We start from the raw sequence: 22,562 nt of genomic DNA on the forward strand, positions 1-22,562 counted from the left end.
CTGCTGGAAATTGTGAGAGACAGGTCATGAAAAAAATGAAGATCTCCAAGACAGCCGTTCATTACACCAAGAAAAAACAAGCCCAACATGGTATTACCAAATTGCTAGCTGGTCGCAGCAGGAGACGTCTTTGTACCCCACGAGATGACATGCGCTCATCTGTTCCTATGTCAGGAATTGTCGTCAGACCTCCAAGGACCTTAAAAATGAGTGGGCACTGTGGAGAAATGTGACTTGTCCAGCAAGGACAGTTGGAAACCGACTTCTTGAAGCTAGTCTGAAGTCACACAGAGCAGGAAGAAGCCCTTCGCCAACGAAAGGCAGAGGAAAGCTTGGTTACTCTTTGCTGGGATCAAAAGGATTGGATTGTTGATGATTGGGCTAAGGTTCTCTTCAGTGATGAATCCAATTTTCAATTGATGCCCACTCCAGCCAACTTACTGGTTAGGAGGAAGCCTGGAGAAACCAACAAACCAGACTGTCTGCCCCTGCAGTAAAACTTGGGGGTGGATCAGAGACCATCTGGGGTTGTTTCAGTTTGGGTTGAACAGGGCAAATGCAATTGTGTGAAGGGCAAATGCACCAGGTCATGTACAGGGCTACTCTTGAAAACAGTCTTCTTCCGTCAGCTGGAAAACTCTTTCCTGCCTCGAACGACTGGATTTTCCAACAAGACAATGTCCCTTGCCACATGGCAAGGTCAGTTAAAGCCTGGATTGAGAACCAGAACATTGGAACCATGCCTTGGCCTGCTCAATCACCAGATCTAAATCTATTTGAAAACCTGGGGAAAATCATCAAACACAAAATGGAGAGCCACAAGCCCAAAAACACAGCAAATGTGTTAGAATTAGTGCAACAGGAATGAGCTGCTGTGACAGCAGAACAATGTCAGAAGCTGGTGGAGAGCAGCCAAGATGCATGGCTGCAGTCATCAGAAACAATGGTTATGAATGTCTAAAAGCATTATTTTTGGCAGTACAATTCTATAGCTACTGATGTAAGAACTTAAGTGATTTTGGTTATTATCAAGAAAACCATGGAAAATAGTTAGACATCACCTCTTAAACTCTTATGAGCTATTTTTGGTGTTATCATCATATTTGCCCAAACAAATATACCTTTAGTGGTACCAGGCATTAAAATGAACAAGAAATTGAAGAAAATAAAGGTGGTCTAATAATTTTTTCCATGACTGTATGTGCAGTTTTGTTATTTTCCTCATTCAGACTAATCTGTGCAATATCTGGATGTCCACATATATATTTATGGAAGAATCTGTACAATATCAACAATACCAACATATATTTCCTGTTTTGTTTTTTGCATTATCTACCGATGTTCCCTACACTTTTGCAAATTTCCTTGCTGATCTAATGGATTAATAAATATTTATCTTATCTTATCACTGGTCAGTTTTTGTGTTGTGTTGGCTATTTGAAAACACCGTTTTTGAAAAAACACCATGTAATAAGCTGCCTGCTCCAACTCCTTTCCCATAGGAAACTGTACAAAAGAGGTAGAAAAAATATATATAGGGGTTTGGTTTTAGAGGTCCTGACTGCCAAGTATAAGAAAGTTTGTGTTAGTAAAATAGATTCTGTGTAATTAGGACACAAGCCATAAACAATCTAGTTACTAAATGGTCAGTTAACTGGGAAAATAATCAGAAGAGTCACTGTAAGTTAAGTTACAACACAAAGAGCTTCAGCACATAAAGAAGCACATACGTGACAAAACGAAAAGACTGTTATTTCTGAAGGGAATGCAGGTTTTGATGGAAGCGGTCAGCACTTCCCTCTTTGACCATGAAACAGTCCAGATCTCTCATTCAGAGGGGAACATTCGGAAAAGCTGTGCAACAACTGCAATCATCCAACTGGCCCAACAATCATTAGGCTGAAGGTCAAACTGCTACTGCAAAAGGGCTTTATTTTTAAATCCTAAGTTACAGGCCTTTTTCGTAGCAGAAATATTGCCATCTTACGGTAAAAAAATAGCACAGGTGTAATTATTACAGTTACTGATGCTGAGCTCCATTTAGCTGCACATGCTGAGTCACTGTCACACTGTCTACATTAATTATATTAACAGCCACCGTGTGTTTCTTATTATGACAAGTCAGAATGTCTCCTGTGAAGAACGTCTCTCATATCTAACACCAAAGAACCTAAAAAAACTCAACTTTGCCACGTGCCAGTTGGTTTTCAGTGTCTTTATTTGCATTTTCTATGATTGTGCACCAGCGACAAACACTAAAGCAGAAGCTGCATTTTGAGGAAATTTTGTTGCTGTGTCTTACAGATGATGGAAAACTCTCCTTTACAGGGCTTTCATTTGCAGATGAGACACACTGGCACCATTTTAAAGGGAAAACTCCAACACCGCAACAGTAGATTAGATAGAGTATCATGTGGAAATTAAAATAACCTGCTAATCCAAAAATACAAACCACCTTCTCAGCCAAGAAAATCAAATGGCACCACTGCAGTCTGTGCATGCGATAATCACATCTCCTCCAGTTGCAAAAGGAGGGGAAAAGCTGAATCTTCCTCCCAACATATTGCTTAATTGCCAGAGAATACCACAATAGATATAAAGCAGATGATAGTGTCTCACCGCTGACCTATATATGTGCATTGACAGGATTTAATAGCCAGAAAAAACACGGCACGAGGTCATATTTTTGAGTGCTTGGCATATATACCTATGTTTCATGAAAGACCTGGCACCTCCACTCACTGTCTCACATAGCCTCTAGATTCTGTAAACCCATACTATTGCTATACCTCATGTCTTATTCCTGAGCAGGCACCGTATTTTGTGTCAGCTATTCAAAAGATGAAAAAAAAAGAGCATAGAAAACAGTCTCCTGACATACACATAGTAGTTATCTTTATCTCTCAGCCTTGCAAGATTCATCCATATAAAATGTAAAAAATCCCCAGGTCCCTGGGGTGTGTAATATCACACTGCCAAGTGCCGATGTTCAAGTTCAAGCAGGATCACGTTTTAATTCACACCTTTCACCCCACAGCTAAAGAAGGACAGAAATTTTTTTTTAAAAAGAAAAAAAAGACATCAGCACAAGTTTGAAAACAACCTCAAACAACCGAGGGCTGGATCAGGCTGGAGGGGTTATAAATAAGTCCCTTAAATGTGGTGAATCAACTGATGAGAAGAGCTGAATCACAGGATGACTTGACCCTAGTAACGGGGGTAACAAGAAACAGTAAAACTGACCACAAGCCCACAAATTCACCTCTGCTTTCTGCCACTGTTACACACAGAAGTATCTCCATTTCTTAAACAGTCCTATCAAATAGTGTCTCATCTTTTTTTAAAAAAAACTAATTCACTCTAACATGCTTATTGCTATTATTTGACTGGTTTGGTTGTGGTGTATTGAACAGTAGTTTGTAGGCTATGTGTAATTTTTTAAGCTCAGAAACTGTCTGCTAATTTCATCACAGGCACCACAAAAGTCATTTGGTAAATATAACTTTACGAAAACTAGAAATAAGAGGTAAAAGAACCATAAAGAAACGGTGTGCGTTTGAGCAATAACATGAAAACATCTGCTTGTAAAGTTAGACTTTTGGGCCACTGACAACTACACATCCCAAGATGCTGTTCGGCAAATACGTCATCGGATTCTGCCCAATCGCTGAGGTCGAAGGTTTTGTGCCGCAAAAATACGGAAAAACAAAAATGTCACATCGCTTGAAGTTTTATGTTTTACTCAGCGTTTTGTGAAAACAGCAAGAGTTGGCTGCTTGGTGCTTATTGCGACAGCGTTTAAGAAAACGCTTCTAAGTTTCTATGATAGTCTGGGGTTTACAGCGGCGTTTTTCGTGTTTGTTGAAGCACAGATAGGTGATTAGCTATTGCCTGTTTGGCTAACTTAACATAGAGAGCCAAACTAAGTTTAACTGCGTTAGTTTACATGAGTCACGGCAAGTTTCACCGATGGAGATCACTCCTAAAGCAGCCAAATTAAAGTCTTCTTCACTCTGTTACTCAGCAGAGTCGAGCCCTTGTGAATATAAGGAGGAAAAGGTAAGTTTGTGCTGATTGCTTGCATAGTCTCTTACATAAATCTGCTAAAGCATGTTGACTAACTTTTAATACTCTCGCTTGTCCGTACGCTTCCCTTGATGATTCATTTTTCTCTGTTGTCCCACAGCAGCATCCAAAGCTGAGTGATTCCCTGAAGGAGAGGCTGAAGAGATCAAGGCGCTCCTTCACTTCGCCCCTCTCTGTGGCTAAACGCCTTTGTGTGGATGAGGAGGAGGAGGATGGCCGACAAGTTTCAGCAGATTCCCGAGAGACCGTTAATAATCCCTCAATCATTACGCACGATGGTGATGTAAATAGAAATGAGGCGAAATCAGGGAGTGAAAGGTTTTCTGGACCAGTTCCTGAACCAACACATCTCCCCACTGAGGATTTTGCACAACAACTTAAGAAGGAGGTCAAAGACAAAATGGAGATTCTACGCAGGCTGAAGATGGTGAAAATGTACAGAAGCAAGGTATCAGTTACATTTAAATTAAACCAAATGGGATTTATGTTTGGCTACCTAGAGTAAAAGTGGTGCTTTTTGTAACACATTTCCCATCTTTCTCCCCAGAATGATTTAACGCAGCTCCAAACCTTGATTGAAAAGTGGCGGAGTTGTGCTCAAGCTGCCCTGTATGAGCTCCAGTCAGATGTCCCCATAGATGGACGAAAGGCCGACCTGTCCGAGCTTATTGACCTCTTCGGTCTGGATGACGGCATTCTGCACTTTGATCGCACAGAGGAGGACTTCTCTACCTGATACTATGCTCTGAAACACATCATTTGTACAATGAGTTTATGAAAATACTACAGAGGAAGAGTCACATTTCAAATATCCTCAGTTAACAGTTTTACTTGTTGCTGCTACAGTTTTCATTCACAGCTTAAGTTGCACGTGTCATGTTCAGTTTTACTTGCTAAGAAAAATGTAAATAAATTAGTTATCTGTTGAACTGAAGTCTTTGTTCAGTGGTGTTTCAGCTGATCCAGTGAGGGAAAGTTCTTCTTTCTCAGACGCTCAACCTCTGCCCAGAGGAAATCCAGGTCTTCTGCCTGCGCTCGGGCGAGGTCCTCCAAGTTGCTCCTCTGAACAATTTCCTGGTACCGCTCTTCTGCTTCAGCTGCCTCGCTGTCCTCTGAAGCTGAACACCAAACAGGCCGTATGATTAGACAGAAGAGGAGGAAATCTCCCCCGGGCAGTGTGTTTAATTATAGCTGAAATGACTGTTTTTATCACCTGTCGCTCCACAGATATGTCTTAACTCGGCCACGGTCACCTGCATGTCAGGAAGCTGCTGTTCGAAAACCAAGTTCTTCTCAGCTTTCATCGCTGCCTGCCTGTTAATCCGTTCAATCTTTTTTATGCGTTGCTGCACGTTATGTAGATGAGTCTGGAATTGAGAATAATACTTATATTAGTTGAACAACACAGAGCTGATTGATGACATCATTAATTTTTCTGTTACCTTATTCATTAAAGCTATACTTTTCTCCAAACTGGAAACTTGCTTGGACATGCGAATGTCTTGAGCCGTCCTGCTGAGATACTGGAAAGAAAAGGGAATAACTGGCTTGTATGAGGCGAGAACTGAAAGATTAGCAACACAAAGGGAATTCTATCTGCTCTTGATCTTTTGATGAGTGATCCCATAACAGTTTTGGAAAAATACCCTTCATCAGAAAATGTTCAGGATCACTCGGGGTGGATTTGTTTATCTTCAAAGTTATTCTCTCAGTGGCTCGAACAATGACAGGAAGCTGACAGCCACACCACAGCAGCACTACCTGGCCCTTTTTACTGTAGGAAACTGGCACTGAGGCCTGGAAACACATGTGCCATGATAACCGAAACGTAAAAGAATAAGATGAGTTGCACGTTTTCATTTCTCAACCCCACAGTGATTTTTTTTTAATATTACTAACTCATGAAATCTTTTGTGTTTTATGATGTGTGTTATGGGGTTAATGGATTCTTACTGTCAGTTTTTGTGGTCTGTATTTAATTAAATTGATTATTCACGCCTTAGATCAACACTCGAAGCCAAATGAAGCACATAAGATTTCATCTTCCTTGTATGTTGAAAAAGGAAAACCCGAAACAACAGAATAAAGGCAAAGACAGAATCATCTTTCAACTGGACTGCAGCTACTGGCTAAGGGTTTTAAAAGGTAAAAAGAACAAAACAGGGTGCGGAGCTTGTGTGAATAGGGCGTGTGTCTTCTATAAAAGCTCTCCCATCTGTACTGGAGGATGGTAACAATTTTCTGCTTGCAAAACATCTGACCCTGCCAAAACCAAAATACCTGCCTTGATATCATCGACTGAGGTTTGGCCAGAAACGCATGACGGCCTAATCTTTCACCCCAAACACAGAGATTTTACTCATATTTCAAGCACATGCTGAACTTTGTGAAAACTTCTGACGTATAATTAGCATATCAGAGTCATCTAGGGTGAGATGTGTTTACTATGCTGGAGCTTTGTTATTAAAGAGGCATTTGGATAAGAAAGAAAGAGAACGAGTGATAGGATGTGTTAGAATCCACATTACAGTCATGTCCTGTTGGTCCGCCAACAGTCGTAGCATCTTGATGCCTCTCGCTTTCTCGTTGAGATCGTCTATCTGCTTCCTCATCACCTTGTGCTGCCATTCCAGTTGGATCATGCCCTTACGGACATTTTTGCACCTCACCATAGAGGCGATCTTCTGCTCTGCAAGCATCTGATTAAACAAATAAACATAATTTGACACACATATTAACCACTAGACAGAAAATAATTTGCTAGTGCTGCATTTACATTGCAATTTAAGTTTATCTAGTGTATTTTTGTGCATGGATCTATCATAAGAAGGTAAGTCATTGTTTTTAAGAATCTGTTTCGTAATGAGTGTCAGTCTAACCCTGATTTCTTTTCTGAGGTCGTCCACGACGCTCCTATGGTAAAGGATGAAGTCAGTGCATTCAGCAGTCAGGTCTGTGGTGGACACCTCCACCTGGCCCTGTTTTAGTATGAGCTGGACCATAGTGTCCATCAGGTTTTGGTTCTTCTCTTTATGCAGACTAAAGTAGAAAAGACAGCAAACCACTAAAAGATCATTCTTGAATGACTGTATTTGAATATATCATCCTTTACTGTTGATGCAGGTTAAAGGGGGTGAGACAAGCTGTCATATTGTGACTTGGAGTGTTATTTTGTCATGTTTTGTTTATTACAATTTCTATTACCTTTCGAGTGCTTCTGAGAGATTTTTAGTTTCCTGTTGGGCCGCTATAACCTCATCTCTCCTCCTCTGTAGGAACGCCTGCATCTCAGCAAGAGTCAGAGCTCTCATTTTAACCTGCAACAGATGCGACCAAAAGTGACATGAGAGATACAAAAACAGAACAAAACACATAAAATAATTGCCTAAATCTGTTTACCAGTTGGGTAGAACTAAAAATCCCAGTCATTGTGTATAAAATGTTATCAGGCTTTGTTATGTTACATTAGTTCCATATCTGTATATATTTTAGTAGACGAGCAATGTTTCTCTGCGTTTCCAATGTTTCTCCTCTCGGTGTCCTTGTATTACCTTTTGCTCGCTCTCTACTTTTGCTCTGCGGATATGACAGAACCTCTCCCAAATCCATGGTTTCAAGCCCTCTGGTATATTTTCAGGAGCATCCAGCTCCTCCATGGCCTTAAGCATTTTGCTGAGCCCATCAGGCGCCAGAGAACCACACAGACCAGGCTCTTTAGACAGTTTGGAGGTGTTGTCGGTCTGAGTCCTAATCTTTTGCACCCTGAGGCATAAAAAGACTGTCTACAGAAGGTGCTAAATACTTTATAATTAGTGCATATAAAATCATGTAATTTTTATACATATGAAGCTGTGAGTCAGCTGTTTGACAAACCTGGGTCTACGTTTAAACAGCTTATAGAGAGAATCAGCCACTTGGTCTGGTACATCAGGGAACCCCCTTTTGAAGTCTTTGTCTAGAAGCTTAGGAGACATTGATGTTATTATTTTTTGCACACTGTCATTTAAAGTCATGATGATTCTAACTTTGTATCAGCTCACTTTGTCCTCCGCTACAAGGTTGTCATAAGCCTCGTGAAACGACTCTACTTCATGTTCATGTCTCTTTAACTCCTTTCCAGTTTCATCCTGTCAGAGAAAAACGTCAAAGAAAGAAGCATGTACGGGAAATGATCTTGAAGTCAAACAAATGAACGTGCCACACAGGTTGGTGCTTGCAAAACACGCCTGAGCGATGGGAAGATGTTGAACCTGAATTTAGATGGACACTGCTGCCATTTTATCACAAATAACAGATTCTAAAGCTGGCAGCCATAAATTCCAAAAGCATTACTGTGCACGAGTTCTCTGACCTTGTATGCCAACATTTTTTCAAGTTTGAGCTTGAGCTCCTGCTCTCGATTTGTCATCTCCTCTTCTATGAGAACTGAATCAACAAGATGGGTAATCTTGAGCTCTTCCTGTAAAATGCAGCAAAAAAATAATATTAAGCAGGACTTTTTAAGCTGCTTAAAAAGGCCTTTTTCATGTATACGTGTGTATCTGTGTGCTGCCTCACCTGGTATATAGCTACTGTATAGTTTACTTTCTTCTCCAACAACTTTGTCAAAGTTTCATCAAACTTTTCAGCCGCATCCTTAGTAGAGTCTTGCAGTTTTTTCATTTCAATTTTCAGTGCCTGCAATTGCAGAGTTCACATCATCACTGATCAGAACTTTATAATATTTCTAATCAACCCAAGACAGGACTGTGACTGCATCCTCTATGATACCTTTTTGTATTTTTCCTTCTCCTCATTGAGGTCTTTGATTTTCTTTTCGTACTCTCTGTAGACTTTTTTCTCCTCCTCACTCCAGTCAGTGTCAGCTTTGGTCAAAACGAACTCAGGCGGAGGTATTTCCTGTGGAGTAAATTCAATAGAAACTATGTGCCCCTTTGTGCTGATTTGTCTAATTCAACTGGCACTGCCCAGAAAAGAATTCAAGTTGAAAAATTAAAACAAGGACTCATTAGATTAAAAGGAGATAATCAAGTGGTTCTTTTTGCTACAGTGACATTCTGAGTTTTGTAAACAGACTGCAGGAGTTAAGGAAGGTTTTTCTTCCACTGTTTTTACAACATCTGTGATCTAATTACAGTCAGGTCCATAAGTGTTACACAGTTTCTGTAATTTTGCCTCTGTACGGCACCACAATGGATATGAAATGAAGCAATCAAAATGTGATTGAACTGCAGACTTCCGGCTTCGATTCAAGGGATTTAACAAAACCACTGCATTAACATTTTAGGATTTACAGTTTTTTACATATATATAAACTCGCCATTTGCACAGGCTCAAACATAATTGGAAAAGTAACATAATTATATAATAAAGCACTATTTTTAATGCTTTGTCACAAATCCTTTTTGTTCAACTACTGCCTGAAGTCTGTAGCCCATGGACATCACCAAATACCTCCCCTGAGATGCTTCAGCAGGCCTTTTCTGTAGCTGCCTTTAGTTGCTGCATGGTTGTGTCTTTACGTGTCCAGTTTTGTCTTCAGTAACTAAAAAGCAGCTCATTGGGGTTGCGGAGGGACTCGGCCATTTAAGAACATTCCATTTCTTTTCCCTTAAAAAAGTTTTGGGTTGCCTTTGTGGTATGTTGTGGGTCATTATCCAGCTGTACTGAGAATTTTGACTGAATCTGAACAGGGAGTGTTGCTGTACACACTTTACAACTCATCCTGTAACATCTGCTAGCAGTGACATCAACAGGAAACACTGGTGACCCAGTTCCACCAACAATCATACGTATATTATTGTCATTGAACCAGCTGAAATTAAATCTGAAAGTCTCCTCTTCCAGTCTGTTGTGGTGATGCACAGAGGCAAAATTGTGATCATTGTGTTGCTGTCCAAACTTTTATAAACCTGACTGTATCTGCAGGCCTGATTAATTGATTAAACTAGTAAGTAGATACGATTTCAGAGAAAAACAATCAAAAAAATGAAGATTTTCTTTGTTTCACCATTTTCAAGATGTCCTTCTTTTTCACTTCAAGCACACCTTCCATCATGTCATCCAGAGCTCTTTCTCTGCAATCATCATCCTACAGCAGAAAGACACAAACCCACCAATTAGGCATAACTGAGCTACTTTTTGTTATATTTGCTATATATTCTGTATAGCACCAAAGCTTAAAACATTAATGTATTTCCTAGATTTTTGGATTGTTAAACGTGCTCTTACTGTAACTGCATATGGAAGAATTTGAAGAATTTCTTAACACGGACAAACAGGGCTTAAAAAACTAAAACATTGCAATAGCAGCATACTTGTGCAGCCAAACGATTTTGCTCATCCAGCTTCCTCCTCTCTTCCTCCTTTTGCTGTTCTGGGGTGAGGTACTTTTCTGCTTTGATCTACAGTGGGACAAAGTTGATATCTCATATGACAGTGACCACAAACTATTTCACATTTCGGCAAGGAAAACAAACAAGCCGCAGAGCAGTTCGGCATGTACGCGCGCTTTGTTTGTTGAACTTTCTGTGAACTTCGTCAACTGATTAGATGTTTCTTGAGGACAGTAACCTCAGAGTCGTCCACGGTGAGCAGCCTCTCTGGCCACTCGCTGTCGGTCAGGCTAGGCTCCCACAGATCCATGTTCATGTCCAGCTCCAGCATCATTTCCCTGATCAATCTGTTCCTGTCCTTCACACGTTTGAGCTCCTGCACCTTCTGCCTGTGCAGGACCTCAAAGTCAGCGTTGAAAGCCGTCTTGATGCGATAAATCACATCCTGCAGTGAGAGACGAGTGAAATTCAGCAAAGAAAAATAATTTATGATCTTTATGACGATAAGTAAGAATTCAAGGTTGGAGGCTATCTTTATTGATGTACTAGGTGAAATTTGTTCTGCAGCAAGAGTTCACATGAATGTCTGAGTCAGTTCTTATACCCACTTATTTGAAGCACTGTCTAATATAAAGGTGTCATGTTTTTGCTGACTTCTGACAGCTTTTGGAACAGGCTCCCACCTGTAGCAAAGTTATCTGGTTGATCCGCTGTTCTGTGGTTTGTAGGCTGAACTGATCGTAGATGTAAGGGTTTGAAAATCCCAGCTGAGAGGAGAAGCTTCCTGTCAGAGCAGCGTTCTCTGCCTCATGACCTTCCCTGCCCTGCTCTTCCTCTTGTGTGCTTTTCTTCAGGGTGCTGAGCTGCAGCTGAAAGGTGGAGAAACAAGTGGGCTGAGATAAACATTGAGCGTTGAATCTGTGGCTGTAAGATTATAAGCTTTACCCAAAGAATATTGCAGTGGAGGAAACTATGGTAACAACTTAGTTTTAGCCACACAGCCATAAATCTCGAACAGATTCTTCACTGGTGGACTGGCACGTGTTCAAGCATTTCAAAAAGCTTCAGCAGTCAAAGGTTAGCCGAAGGACTGTGATTCAAAGCATCAAATTATTTTCCAGCAATAAACTTGTTTTGACTTGAATGGTTTTGCCATAAAATGTATTTTCAGAGAGCATAAAGCTGAAGAGGCTGCGTTGTCACAGCTTTTAGAGAATGTTGCATCGCTTCATTTCTGTGTCACGTTCAAAACAGTAAACATATGGTTTAACTGACTCTAATTCATCACATGTGCTAATCTTTGCAGTGTCAATCAGAATTTAAACCCCAGCCTGTGGAGCAGGTTTGCTTACGGTGCAGGCAGCTTTTTCAAGCTTCCTGATGTTCTCCACCCGGCGAAGGTCCTCCAACTCTTTCTCTGTGTGCTCTTTCAGGGGAAAGTTCTGCACCTCAATTTCAGAGTGAAAGGCCTGTGAGAGACATAGATGATTTAGACAGAAAAGGCCTGCTGTGTTCAGTAAGAAACATAACACTCATTAGCTTGACACCTCAGTGTTTGTCTTACCTTAATGGCTCTGCCTTTGACCTTCACAGAATCCCAGCATTCTCTCTTTAGGATGTCACAGAGGTAACATTTTTCTATAATGTCCCATTCAATGTCAGACTTCACCTGTAAAGTGAGGATATTAAGAGCCAAATGAAAGCAAAATTAAAAATTCATTGCATTTATGTTTGGGTGTGCTAACTACCCTTGTGACCTCCTGCTCCACCATGGCCTCAAGTCTCCTTTGCTCCTCAACATCCAGGTTGAGGTGTTGCTCTGGGAGGTTCTCATTTTCACGTACCATCTCCTGGATCTGACCACACAGAAAACACAGTTTAGGAGTTATATTGTTGTGTGTTTTATTAAATAAAACAGTGATACACATTCAATTTGTTTGTTGAACTGATATCTAATGGTGTATATATTTTTTTTATGATTGACAAACTGTATTTTCAATGTGCAAGAAATCAAAAAACTAGAATGTCAAATGTTCTTGACACAGACTTGACTTAAAATTAAGTAACATTAGTATTGGCTCACATCATTGTTTATATATGCATTGTATAATGTGTATAATTTCTGTTTTTATGTATTTATTACTTCAAATCACATACAGTTTTAGTATTTAGCTCCTGAGTGCTTCAGTTTGAGTAAAAACATGTTTTATTTCAGATTCCCATACGTTACTGTGTGTGTATGTTTTGTGCAGGTACAGGACATCTTATAGATACAGTGCTTGTGTTTTGTGCACAGTTTTTAAGTTTTGCCCTGATAATTTCTTCCTGCTCAAGAATTTAAGAGTATCTTCTTAAAGTAGGATTGAAAAAAAAAAAAACCTTCAGAATGAATAAAACCCACTTACAGCATCACGTAACTCTTTGATGGTTTCTCTCAGGTTTTTCTTCATCTCAGAATATTTCTCATTGTCTTCTTTTATAACCTGTTCACAATATACAGATTGACAAACTGTCGATTCACAACAATCACAGCACCTTGTAAGCAGCAGTAGGTAAAAATAAAAATAATTTTTGAACAGTTATTATAACAAACTGACATTTATGTGTAGCATAAAGGCGGACTGGAAAGTGCCTCTTTCCCACATGTAGTTGCAGAACAAATCAACAATTCAAACACCTGCCACACCTGAAATATCAACTTATTGTTATCAAGAAGCGCTGTCAGGTGACGAAGTACCAGACAGGATTTCACAGATGCTTATCTGCTTTATAGTACCATAGTACCACTTAGTAATTGGTTGACTTTCTCACTCTGTAAGTGGCGATAAATCAAACTGTTGCACAGACCGACTGTGTGCCAAAAACAACACAGCTGTTTTCGGAACAAGATATCACACACAGGTGCAAAAGCGGACTTTCGTAATCCCCTCATCTGCAAGCTCTACAGTTAACATTATCCACATCTCATGCCACCCTCACAAATATCCCAGTGTGTTAGTTACTGACTGCCTCTCGCCTGCTTTCCAGCCAGGTGGGATGTGAAGGTGGAGCACACGGCAGGCTGCTATAACTCTCATCTTGTTCGGTCACATCCACACGGTCACCTCCACTGACCTTCAAAGTGTTGACAGCACATATGGAAAATAACACAGATACATTGCAAAACTGTTAATTTAGTTAATTGTTTATGTATGAGGCAAACTCAGTAAACCAATACAAGATTAATACCACTGCTCTAATTAAGAATGCAAGATGTTGGTTGAAAACGGCTCAGAAGCAAACTAATTCACATGTATCTCCTCACACTTCACTTACAATAACAATATAATCTGCTGGATTATTTTTAAGTCTTTAATACAATGTTCTTGCTCAAGCAGTTTTAGAGAGGCATTGCTTCAGTTTTTGGAGGCTGTAATTTGCAGAACTGCTGACTTGTGTTGCATTTTACCAAGAGGTTCTCCAACTACTTTTTTCCACCACAGTAATAGCAGTGAGGAGTGACTAAATTTTAGAAAGTCAGTGTAACTACAGCACTGAGAACATTACAGCTTTAATGAAATGTATTACATGGCAAATGAGCTGCAGCATTTTCTACAGTTGTAATGCACTTTTTCAAAAACACCCACATACTTTGTACACTGTCATGTAGTATTGGTTTACATTTAAATAGAATACAATGGAATATTTCATACCTCACGTTCCTCTGGTTCTTCAGGGCTGTCAGGAGTTTCTTGGCCCCACACAGGAAAGCTGATGAGGACGGGGTTTTCTGCATTGAATATGTTCTTCAAGATACGTGCCATAGATTGACTATATTGAGCAGCTTCATTCCCCTTGCCAGCATCCACGTCTTTAATTCTGTATGGAGTGATGGAAAACAAATACACAATAAAATATGTGAAGGTATTTATTAGTTGCTTTCCTGTGAAAACATTGAAAGCCAACAGAATCTGTTTCTCTATAATTACTGACATCTTTCCCTCATCTGCAGCACTCAGCCTCAAACTCATTTGTTCCTATGGGAATGTGCCACAAACATTTAGTTAGATTTTAAAATACATGTTACTCAAACAGGAGTAAATAGTGTATTTGCTAGGAATCATTTTTAGCTGATACGTATCAGCGGTAGCAGAACTGTGCACATGGGGCCGACTGAAGTAAACTACTGTGCTCACGTTGATCAAAACAAAGGAACACGTGCCAGTCTAACTGATTAATGCATTTATTAGTTTTTGAGCAACAATGGATTTTTGTTACACTGAGGAATAATTTACATCCTGCTTTCTCTGCTCAGACAATATTTAGTCTTTTCTCTAAGAAGAATATAAAATATCACTAAGCGTGTCTTAAACTCCCATATTGCGATCATTGTAAGCAGGCAGTACATCAGTCACAAAGTGAAGCAACAAATGATACATGAAAAAACTAAACTAAAACAATTCCTGGAATAGTAAAACAGCAGCAAAGCGTGCAGGAGCAGGCAGAGGAGGTAGATGTGGAATGTATGTGGGATGTTGCTCAGTGGAAAGATTGTGCTGCGAGTTTTATTAAATCTTTGTCTTCCTGTGAGTTACGGTCATGAATCCCTCGGACCTTTCACTCACAGGACATTAATATATTTGTTCATGACTGTCTCTCACTGCCAGTGGCAACAGAGGAAATGCATTGCTTTATATGAACTACATGAAACTGCAAAGTGCAGCAGTGAGCAACAGTTCCCTCTACTGTTCACAGCTATGAATTATGTAGGCACAGCAAGCTGCTTTACCTGAGACTCGTGCACAAAAGAGAGCCATCTTTGAAGCCAGTGGTGAGGAGTGTGAGGGCATCTGCGGAGAAAGACACACTCCGGACTCCACCAAGACGCAACGAATGACACTGGAGCTCGATGTACCGCTCCTGAAGGTGCAGCATTAGTCCACAGGAAGTTAAAACACGAATCAAAATGTTTACAAGAAAAAAATAATGAAATGAGTTCCTACCATGGAAACAGTTTCTCTAATCCGTAGTAAACCATCTTGGCCTACAGAAGCCAACCATAAGCAATGAGGAGACAAAACAAGAGAGGCAGGGCCCAGCAGATGACCCCTCACTTCCTGGTTTGGTTTCAGCTCGACCACCTGTTGGCTGGAGAAATGGTCTGTGACCTGAAGAGATTAATCAGGGAGCAGGGTACTGGTTTGATATGCATTAAAGATTAAGAACACATACCTTCTCTTACTATTTATATTTGGAAAAACTCACTGTGACGCTTTACAGTATTTTTTTTTTTGTAAAACAAAGAATTCTGAGTACATTAGACAGCAGCAAACCTCAGGAAGCTGAAATCGCTGAAGTGTTTTGTTCTTGTGGCAGTAAGCGAAGACTTCACTGACTCCCAGAACACAGGATGTAAGTGGATGATGCACTTTGTATTGAAACACTTTGAGGAAGCGAGTGGACAGACATCCATGTCGATCTACACAATCTGTACCTGCAGGACAGTAGAGGCACACTGTAACATGATGGGAAGCAGATAAAAGATTCTAATTCCACACATCTACATAGAAGCATTCCTACTGAGGGTTTGTTCAGAAGCTGGTCTTTGTGCTTCCGTTTGCACCATAGCAGTGCTGTGTCACATAAAATTGCCAATAAAACATCTCTATAAACGTTGTTACAGTATACAGTTTGTTAACCACACTTTTTATCCTCAATTGTTGTGAATCATCACCAGTGCTGCTACTGGTGACTTTAACAACCTATCAGCTTTGATTATCACATAGATGGTACACCAGAGTCATATGTTTAAGTTATATAACTTTTGGGTGGTGCGACTGGCGACTGTGGCCACACCCACGGCTTTGAATATCCACTTTCCTCTAGATATTTCTCTGTGTCATGGTCCGTGCCTTTCAACACACTTTTCCAGGCCACTGTATAAACAAAGGGCATAAAGTACTCAGCTCCTCTTTTTGACAATGTTTAATAACAACAAGTCTAAACATTTGGACACAAAAATGTCCTGGTAAGTACTTGTGGTTGTCTTTATCGAGACAATATTGAAGTCTACTGTTGAAGCATCTCCTCCTCCCAGTAGACAGTAGATAAAGATTTTCTGCTTAAACTTGTCTGAATAGGAAGTAAAGTAAAATACAGGACACCAAGTGGCACGCAAACCTTGAATTTGGTTTAATTCCACCAATCACCTTTCAAAATTCTCCTCGCCTGCAGGAGATGATTCATCATCTGCTCGTTGTGAAATAAATTCTTACCTTTCTCTTGCTGTTGTAAAGTATGCAGTGGACCTCCCTAGTCTCTGTTTGAATTTGTTGAATTGCTTAGTCAACACCTCATGATGTTTATGACTAATGTGTCAGACATAAGAGCCTCATGTTGCTTAAAGCCCCACCAGAGCATCAGATTATCTATTACTCATCGCTCACTCTCTTCCAGATGGATGCCTGGTAATTTTGTGATAACGTGCATTATGATTTCACCTCTTTCACCTTGGAGGACCCTGTACCTGGACCGGCTTACACAAATATAACTTGTGCCAATTTTTCAAATGTTGTCAAGATTGGCACATTCATTGAAGAGGCTGCTTGCTACTGCTATTATAATGTTGATGTAAGATTTGTTGTGTCTAATTTCTGTTGCATCAAATTTGGTAGTCTTGCAGCTGAAATTTCTTTAGAGCTGATTCAAAAGCACCAGTGACACTGACTCATGAGTAAAAGACTGTTATTTACTCTCTAATTTAGAGTTTTGTTTGGATAGTTCATTTGTTTGGAACTTCTCCCAAGTGTCTCTCATCATAGAACCCAAGTTTGCTCATGCTTTGTGAGGTGGAAGTTTAAAAAATAACCTTAGGTATAAAGGGCTGGAAACTACTTCTGAGCAATTTCCAAAACGCTTCTAAAAATCTGCAGATTAAGTCTGAAATTCATCGACTCCATCAGTGCTGTACCTGCAAGGTTCCCGGCAGGCAGAGAGAGCACTGTGAGCAGACTGCCTTCCTGTTCTTTGTCCTCTTGTCCAGCACACAGTGCAAGAACATCGACCTTCTTACAGTCGCTGATGTACTGAGTGGAAAGTGACAAAATACGTCCAGGAATAACTGGAAAAGAAAATCACACAATAATAGGACAATACATTGCTATAAATCTATGCATCAGTTCTTAGTCACAGTGAGCTTTGCAATGAATTGCAAGTGAATTAGTATACACAGTAGAGCAGTACATTTTTTCATCTTTGGAAAGAAAGAGGATTTACCTGTGTATCCTATGACTGAAAATGATGTCGAAGGCTTTGCATCAATGACATAAATATGTGAATCTGAGGCAGCGGTGAGAAGGTAGTGACCCTCTTGATCAAAGCTACAAAAGAACAAACACTTTAATTTGCTTTTCTGATCAAAAATAGAAGAGCAGTTGCATTTTCTCAGTGTTGCAGGTAGAAATAGTTCATGCCTTTACTTTAGAAATGTATGATGAGATACTTGGTCACTAGTTTAGTGTTAAACTGAAACTCCATGGTTTCACAGAGATGGAGGATGCTTACACTAGCTGATCCACAGCAGTGTGGTGGAGCTGAACCTGGTGCACCAGGCGAGGCTGCTGCTCGTCATTCAGGTCAATGAAGAGGATGATTCCTGAGGCTGTTCCAACAGCTGCATAATGTGCAATAGGACAGCAGGCTAGACCTGTCACCTAAACAGACACAGATTATTTTTTCACATGTTTAAAACTAAATTCTTTCTCAATATTCTTAAAAATGTATTTGTTTGGTTAATTTAAAGTCATTTCTAAACAACAATCATAGAACCGTTGTACTAAAGTGGCACAATACACGTTCCAAATGTTCATATGTTGTCAATCTGACCTCAGCTTGAAGAAACAGCGAACTGATGCAGATACCATCTGAGGACCACAACTGCAGTTCTCCAGACTCCCTCAATGACTACAACAGGTAAAAACACAAATATCACAGATACTGATCTAAATTATATATCATTACATCATTGCAAGACACTGTAATTGTTGAGTAACACAAATGCCTTACCACACAGATATTCCTGTCAGTGTGCAACAAAGCTGCTGTCACAAAGTTTCCACTGAGAACATCCAGGACCTTCACAATCTCATCTGACTGGGCTGAGTTCAGCATATAGATCTGCCCCTGAAGAACAAGAGGCCAGATTTAGTTTTCAATGTGTCTTTTCTCTCAAGTAACCAGGGTTTACTCATATAAGAAAACTTCTGAAACTCCCCAAAAAAGTTTCAGGGAGTACCAGAGAAAGATATCAAATGAATATATATTTTTAACCAATTTTATTAAGTGGAGTTTCATTTACTCAAGCATAACATACATTTTAGCACATAAAATGGTCAGAAATAACAGGAAAATGCATTTCTGTCATTTAAGGTCATGCAGACTCATTCCATTTACTTTACTGCTGTGCATAGTCATCCCCCAAAGGCAGATTCTAAACCATGTTATTATTACATGGAAAACTATGCATACGCTATGATATATTTAAGTACTCACTGATTTAGAAGATAAAAGTAATGTCTCCTGATCAGGGAAGTACATCACAGTGGTGACAGGTCTTTCCAGTTGCCATGTTCGTGTAATGTTGACCTGAGTTCCTTTGATCTGCAGACAGTGCACCCTACTCTCCTGTAATAAATATGCATTTTAAGGTGCATTTAAGTGAGATTAATGGAGGATCCGTTATGTCTGAAGAGGTCATACAGGTGTTAAAAGGAGCATGGGTTTGTACCTTCCCTACAGCGATCAGATTGTTCTTATTAAAGGTTAGGCTTTGAAAGCTGCTCTCTTGGAGTTCAGAGGTGGCATCTGCAGCTGAACAAAAACAAAACACAAAGAGCATGTCAAATGTTGTTTCCCATGCCAAATAAAATTAGGCAACAGAAATATTTCCAGTGACTTTTTACGTATCTACCACATCCCAGTGTTCATGTTTGTTTACTTGTGGGGTTGAAGAGAAGTGAGACAGAAAGGCTTTCTGGATCAACAAGGAGCAGAAAGCCCTCCTCACAGCCCACATAAAGCTCTGATGTGGCTGTCCAGCAGATGGCAGAAGGAGTCAGTCTGGCTCTGGTACAAGGTTTAGTCTGTAGAAACACATGGGGAGTTGGGTAACAGTTTACATTTTGTCTTTGTTTTTCCCTGACTGATAGTTTCTCCAACAAACAGATTAATCGATCTAAAAACATGGCTGCTTCACAAGCATATACAGTTTTCAAAGTATATTTAGTGAGTGTAAAAATGTCAATAACAATTCTTTGTCTCCTTTGAGATGTAGGAGGCATTTCTGGAGCAAAATCAGTTTGTTGCTCACCATGTGAAGGGTGGGTGACAGTCTCTCAATAATGGACCCATCTTTTGCTGGAAACTCTATCGTACTGCAATACAACAAATACGACATACACATAACTAATATTGTCTGACTGCTACACTTGCTGCTTATGAAGTTAACTTTATCAACTAATTCACATCCAATGCACAGAAAATATCATGTCCATGACTGTAGATTTTAAGTACATGATTGTGCAGCCAGCTGTGCTTTACCTTGGTTTCAGGACATGAAAGCTGGCACTCTTCTCAATATTCCAGACAGTGAGGGATGTAGCACCCAAAGCACAAAGCTGGTACCAGTTCAAAGGGTTGAAAACCAAAGAAATGACATCTTTTCCATCATGTGGTTGTGTACAAAGTGACTCAGCATTTTCCCAGTTCCTGCATTGCACAGTCATGATTACAGTGACAAAGCTGCTCTGCCTGAATAAACATAACAGAAGTTAGGTGGCACCCAGAAAAGGTATACTACTGCTTTCAGTGGCTTACCACACTGTAATGGTGTGGTCAGGAAGAGAGGAGCAACAGGCCAAATAAGGACCACCATCACATAATGCCAGAGATGTGTAGTCCAGTTGGGCTGTTCCTACAAAAAGAACCAATTGTGTGGGATTTATGTGAGAAAATAAATATACAATAGAAGGGATGCATCTAAACTAACAAAGAGCAATGCATGATTGCAGCAAATCATAGCTAAATGTATGGTAGCTGCATAGATTTATCTAGTTATCTGACCTGGGAGACAATATCACCTTACCTTTTAGCTCATTCTTCAACTGAAGCTCGGGGAAAATGTACACAAATATAGAGGGGGATAGTTTTTGCTCAGAGAAAGCAAAAATCCCACTCTTGCTGTTAGCTGTTAATGCACCAATGCCTCTGCCAGGACTCTGAAACACACTTTGGGTTTTTGTCTCCATGTTCAGGAAACAGATATGACTCCCACATATGTAACATACTGTTTCATTGTCCACAAAGTCGACACTCTTGTTTGTAAAGCCTTGTATCCACCTGTAGGGAGTTAAAAAAATGCTAATATTAGCTAACATTAGCATCTACGGGCTTGTGTATGGGAATTGTACCGAAATAGTAAAAAAATACTAGATAGGGGCAACTGGAGCGGCACGTACCTGACTTCTAAACTTCCAGTTTCGTCCATTTTAAAATGAGCATGTAACTAAATGAAGAGCAAAATAAAATTAAACTGTTTCTCAAACACACAACAAACAAACTAACCAGCGAGTCCTTGCATATCCATAGTAACCGCAAGATACCATTCTTAGATGTCATTGGCTGGAACTCGTGATGGTCCTCTGATACCCGAGGCTTCGACACATGCGCTGTAGCTCATGAAGCAAACGTATCGAGCCACTGTACCGAGGCTTGGTTTGGTCACGTGACTCGTGACGTTTGAATCACTTCAGTGACGTTTGAAGCACTCAACTGCTTCGAATCACCTGATTGGTTCGGTTTGTTATGTGAATCACTCAGCGGGATCGAGTGTTCCGGGATAGGAGATCCCTATTTAGTGTTGTTCATTTGAATTGTTTTTCGCAGAATAGATTGTTTTTTTTGCTGTTGTTTTTGCTTTGAGAGTTAGAGTTTGTTTTGAGAGATAGATAGATAGATAGATTTTATATATATATATATATATATATATATATATATATATATATATATATATATATATATATATATATATATATATATATATATATATATATATATATATATATATATATATATATATATATATATATATATATATATATATTCCCAACTCACCACCCCCATGCCACAACACCTGGCACAGAACCTTGTCAGGTGCTTAGCTGACAGACTACAAACCAAAGAAAAGAACAGTTCACTGACTGTTGCTACACTTGTGGCTCTGCAGTTCAAAACTTTTGGATTCACCAATCAGAGTGGCAGCCAGTGTGAAAGAACGTTTAATAACAGAATGCACAACAATTAACATAAAGAATACCAAGCAGCAGTCATCTACGTCACAAGCACCACCACAGCCTCATCCTCCACCACCAGCAGCACCTTCCACAGGTATTTTTTTTTCTCTTCTGAATAGGGAATGACTGACATTTCTGGTGATGATGATGATGATGATCTTCAATATTTTTCAGTTCAACTGTGGAGCCTATTAGACGAAGACGCAAGTAGAGCCTGGCAAATGCAAAGCGCCACAGCGAATGCAATTGTAGAAAGAACGGCAGACCCACTGGCTTACTGGGCAACCCACAAAACCGTTTACCCAAACTTGTACAATGGAGCCAAACATTTCCTGTGTACCTCAGCCTCATCTGTGCCGCGTGAACAGGTTTTTTTTTTTTTCTAAGGCTGGGGAGATAGTGAGTAAAAGAAGGAACTGCTTGAGTCCCAAACAATGTTCCCTGTAATTTTTCATGAGTCTGAGCAAACACACAAACTCCCTGAGCGTCCCTTGGACCACTGTGAGCAACATCAGACATGTGCACTGTGGTCACACCAGCATCACATCCATTCAAGTTACATGGTTCATTAAAAGAATCAAATTACAGCATTTACATTTCTGTTAAGACACTTTGACAACAGGAGCCAGTTGAAGGCTGCAGTGATTTTAGTGACACTACAATGTATGAGTGAAGTTATTGAATATTTGTCTCTCTACTGTTGCAGTGGTTTTGCAAATTGCAGATGGACCCTGTTCACTCCACATACACCAATGTTATTCCTGTAGCTTGAAAGACAGCTACTTTTGATAAAACTGGGCTTGTAGCACATTGT

General features: G+C 39.9%; 2 protein-coding genes across 4 annotated transcripts; one reads left to right on the forward strand and one right to left on the reverse strand.

Moving 5' to 3' along the window:
* Window positions 1-2,200: 2,200 nt before the first annotated feature.
* cfap43 (cilia and flagella associated protein 43) lies at window positions 2,201-21,101 on the reverse strand. 2 transcript variants are annotated; one of them, XM_023288574.3, is made up of 38 exons: window positions 20,915-21,101; window positions 20,542-20,795; window positions 20,274-20,370; window positions 19,998-20,165; window positions 19,768-19,831; window positions 19,396-19,540; window positions 19,186-19,268; window positions 18,951-19,082; window positions 18,465-18,581; window positions 18,285-18,362; window positions 17,964-18,112; window positions 17,676-17,779; window positions 17,371-17,520; window positions 15,734-15,894; window positions 15,404-15,568; window positions 15,190-15,320; window positions 14,114-14,279; window positions 13,428-13,535; window positions 12,827-12,904; window positions 12,170-12,277; window positions 11,986-12,090; window positions 11,774-11,890; window positions 11,105-11,290; window positions 10,660-10,866; window positions 10,404-10,490; window positions 10,097-10,177; window positions 8,857-8,985; window positions 8,644-8,763; window positions 8,438-8,545; window positions 8,127-8,213; window positions 7,960-8,048; window positions 7,638-7,848; window positions 7,291-7,403; window positions 6,966-7,125; window positions 6,615-6,785; window positions 5,529-5,609; window positions 5,300-5,453; window positions 2,201-5,204 (listed from the first exon to the last, which is right to left on the reverse strand). In XM_023288574.3, the coding sequence occupies exons 1-38, from the start codon at window positions 20,941-20,943 to the stop codon at window positions 5,029-5,031; spliced, it is 4,869 nt and encodes a 1,622-aa protein (XP_023144342.2). In that variant the 5' UTR covers window positions 20,944-21,101; the 3' UTR covers window positions 2,201-5,028. The 2 variants fall into 2 exon arrangements, with proteins under 2 accessions (XP_023144342.2, XP_054874503.1); XM_055018528.1 differs by lacking the exon at window positions 5,529-5,609 and having other exon boundaries at window positions 4,900-5,204.
* Window positions 3,674-5,020, forward strand: sfr1 (SWI5-dependent homologous recombination repair protein 1). Of its 2 annotated transcripts, none has more exons than XM_023288582.3 (3): window positions 3,674-4,059; window positions 4,187-4,534; window positions 4,634-5,020. In XM_023288582.3, the coding sequence occupies exons 1-3, from the start codon at window positions 3,970-3,972 to the stop codon at window positions 4,820-4,822; spliced, it is 627 nt and encodes a 208-aa protein (XP_023144350.1). In that variant the 5' UTR covers window positions 3,674-3,969; the 3' UTR covers window positions 4,823-5,020. The 2 variants fall into 2 exon arrangements, with proteins under 2 accessions (XP_023144350.1, XP_023144351.1); XM_023288583.3 differs by having other exon boundaries at window positions 4,190-4,534.
* Window positions 21,102-22,562: the final 1,461 nt, after the last annotated feature.

The sequence above is a fragment of the Amphiprion ocellaris genome, chromosome 16 (assembly GCF_022539595.1).
Source record: "Amphiprion ocellaris isolate individual 3 ecotype Okinawa chromosome 16, ASM2253959v1, whole genome shotgun sequence".
Classification (NCBI taxonomy): domain Eukaryota; kingdom Metazoa; phylum Chordata; class Actinopteri; family Pomacentridae; genus Amphiprion; species Amphiprion ocellaris.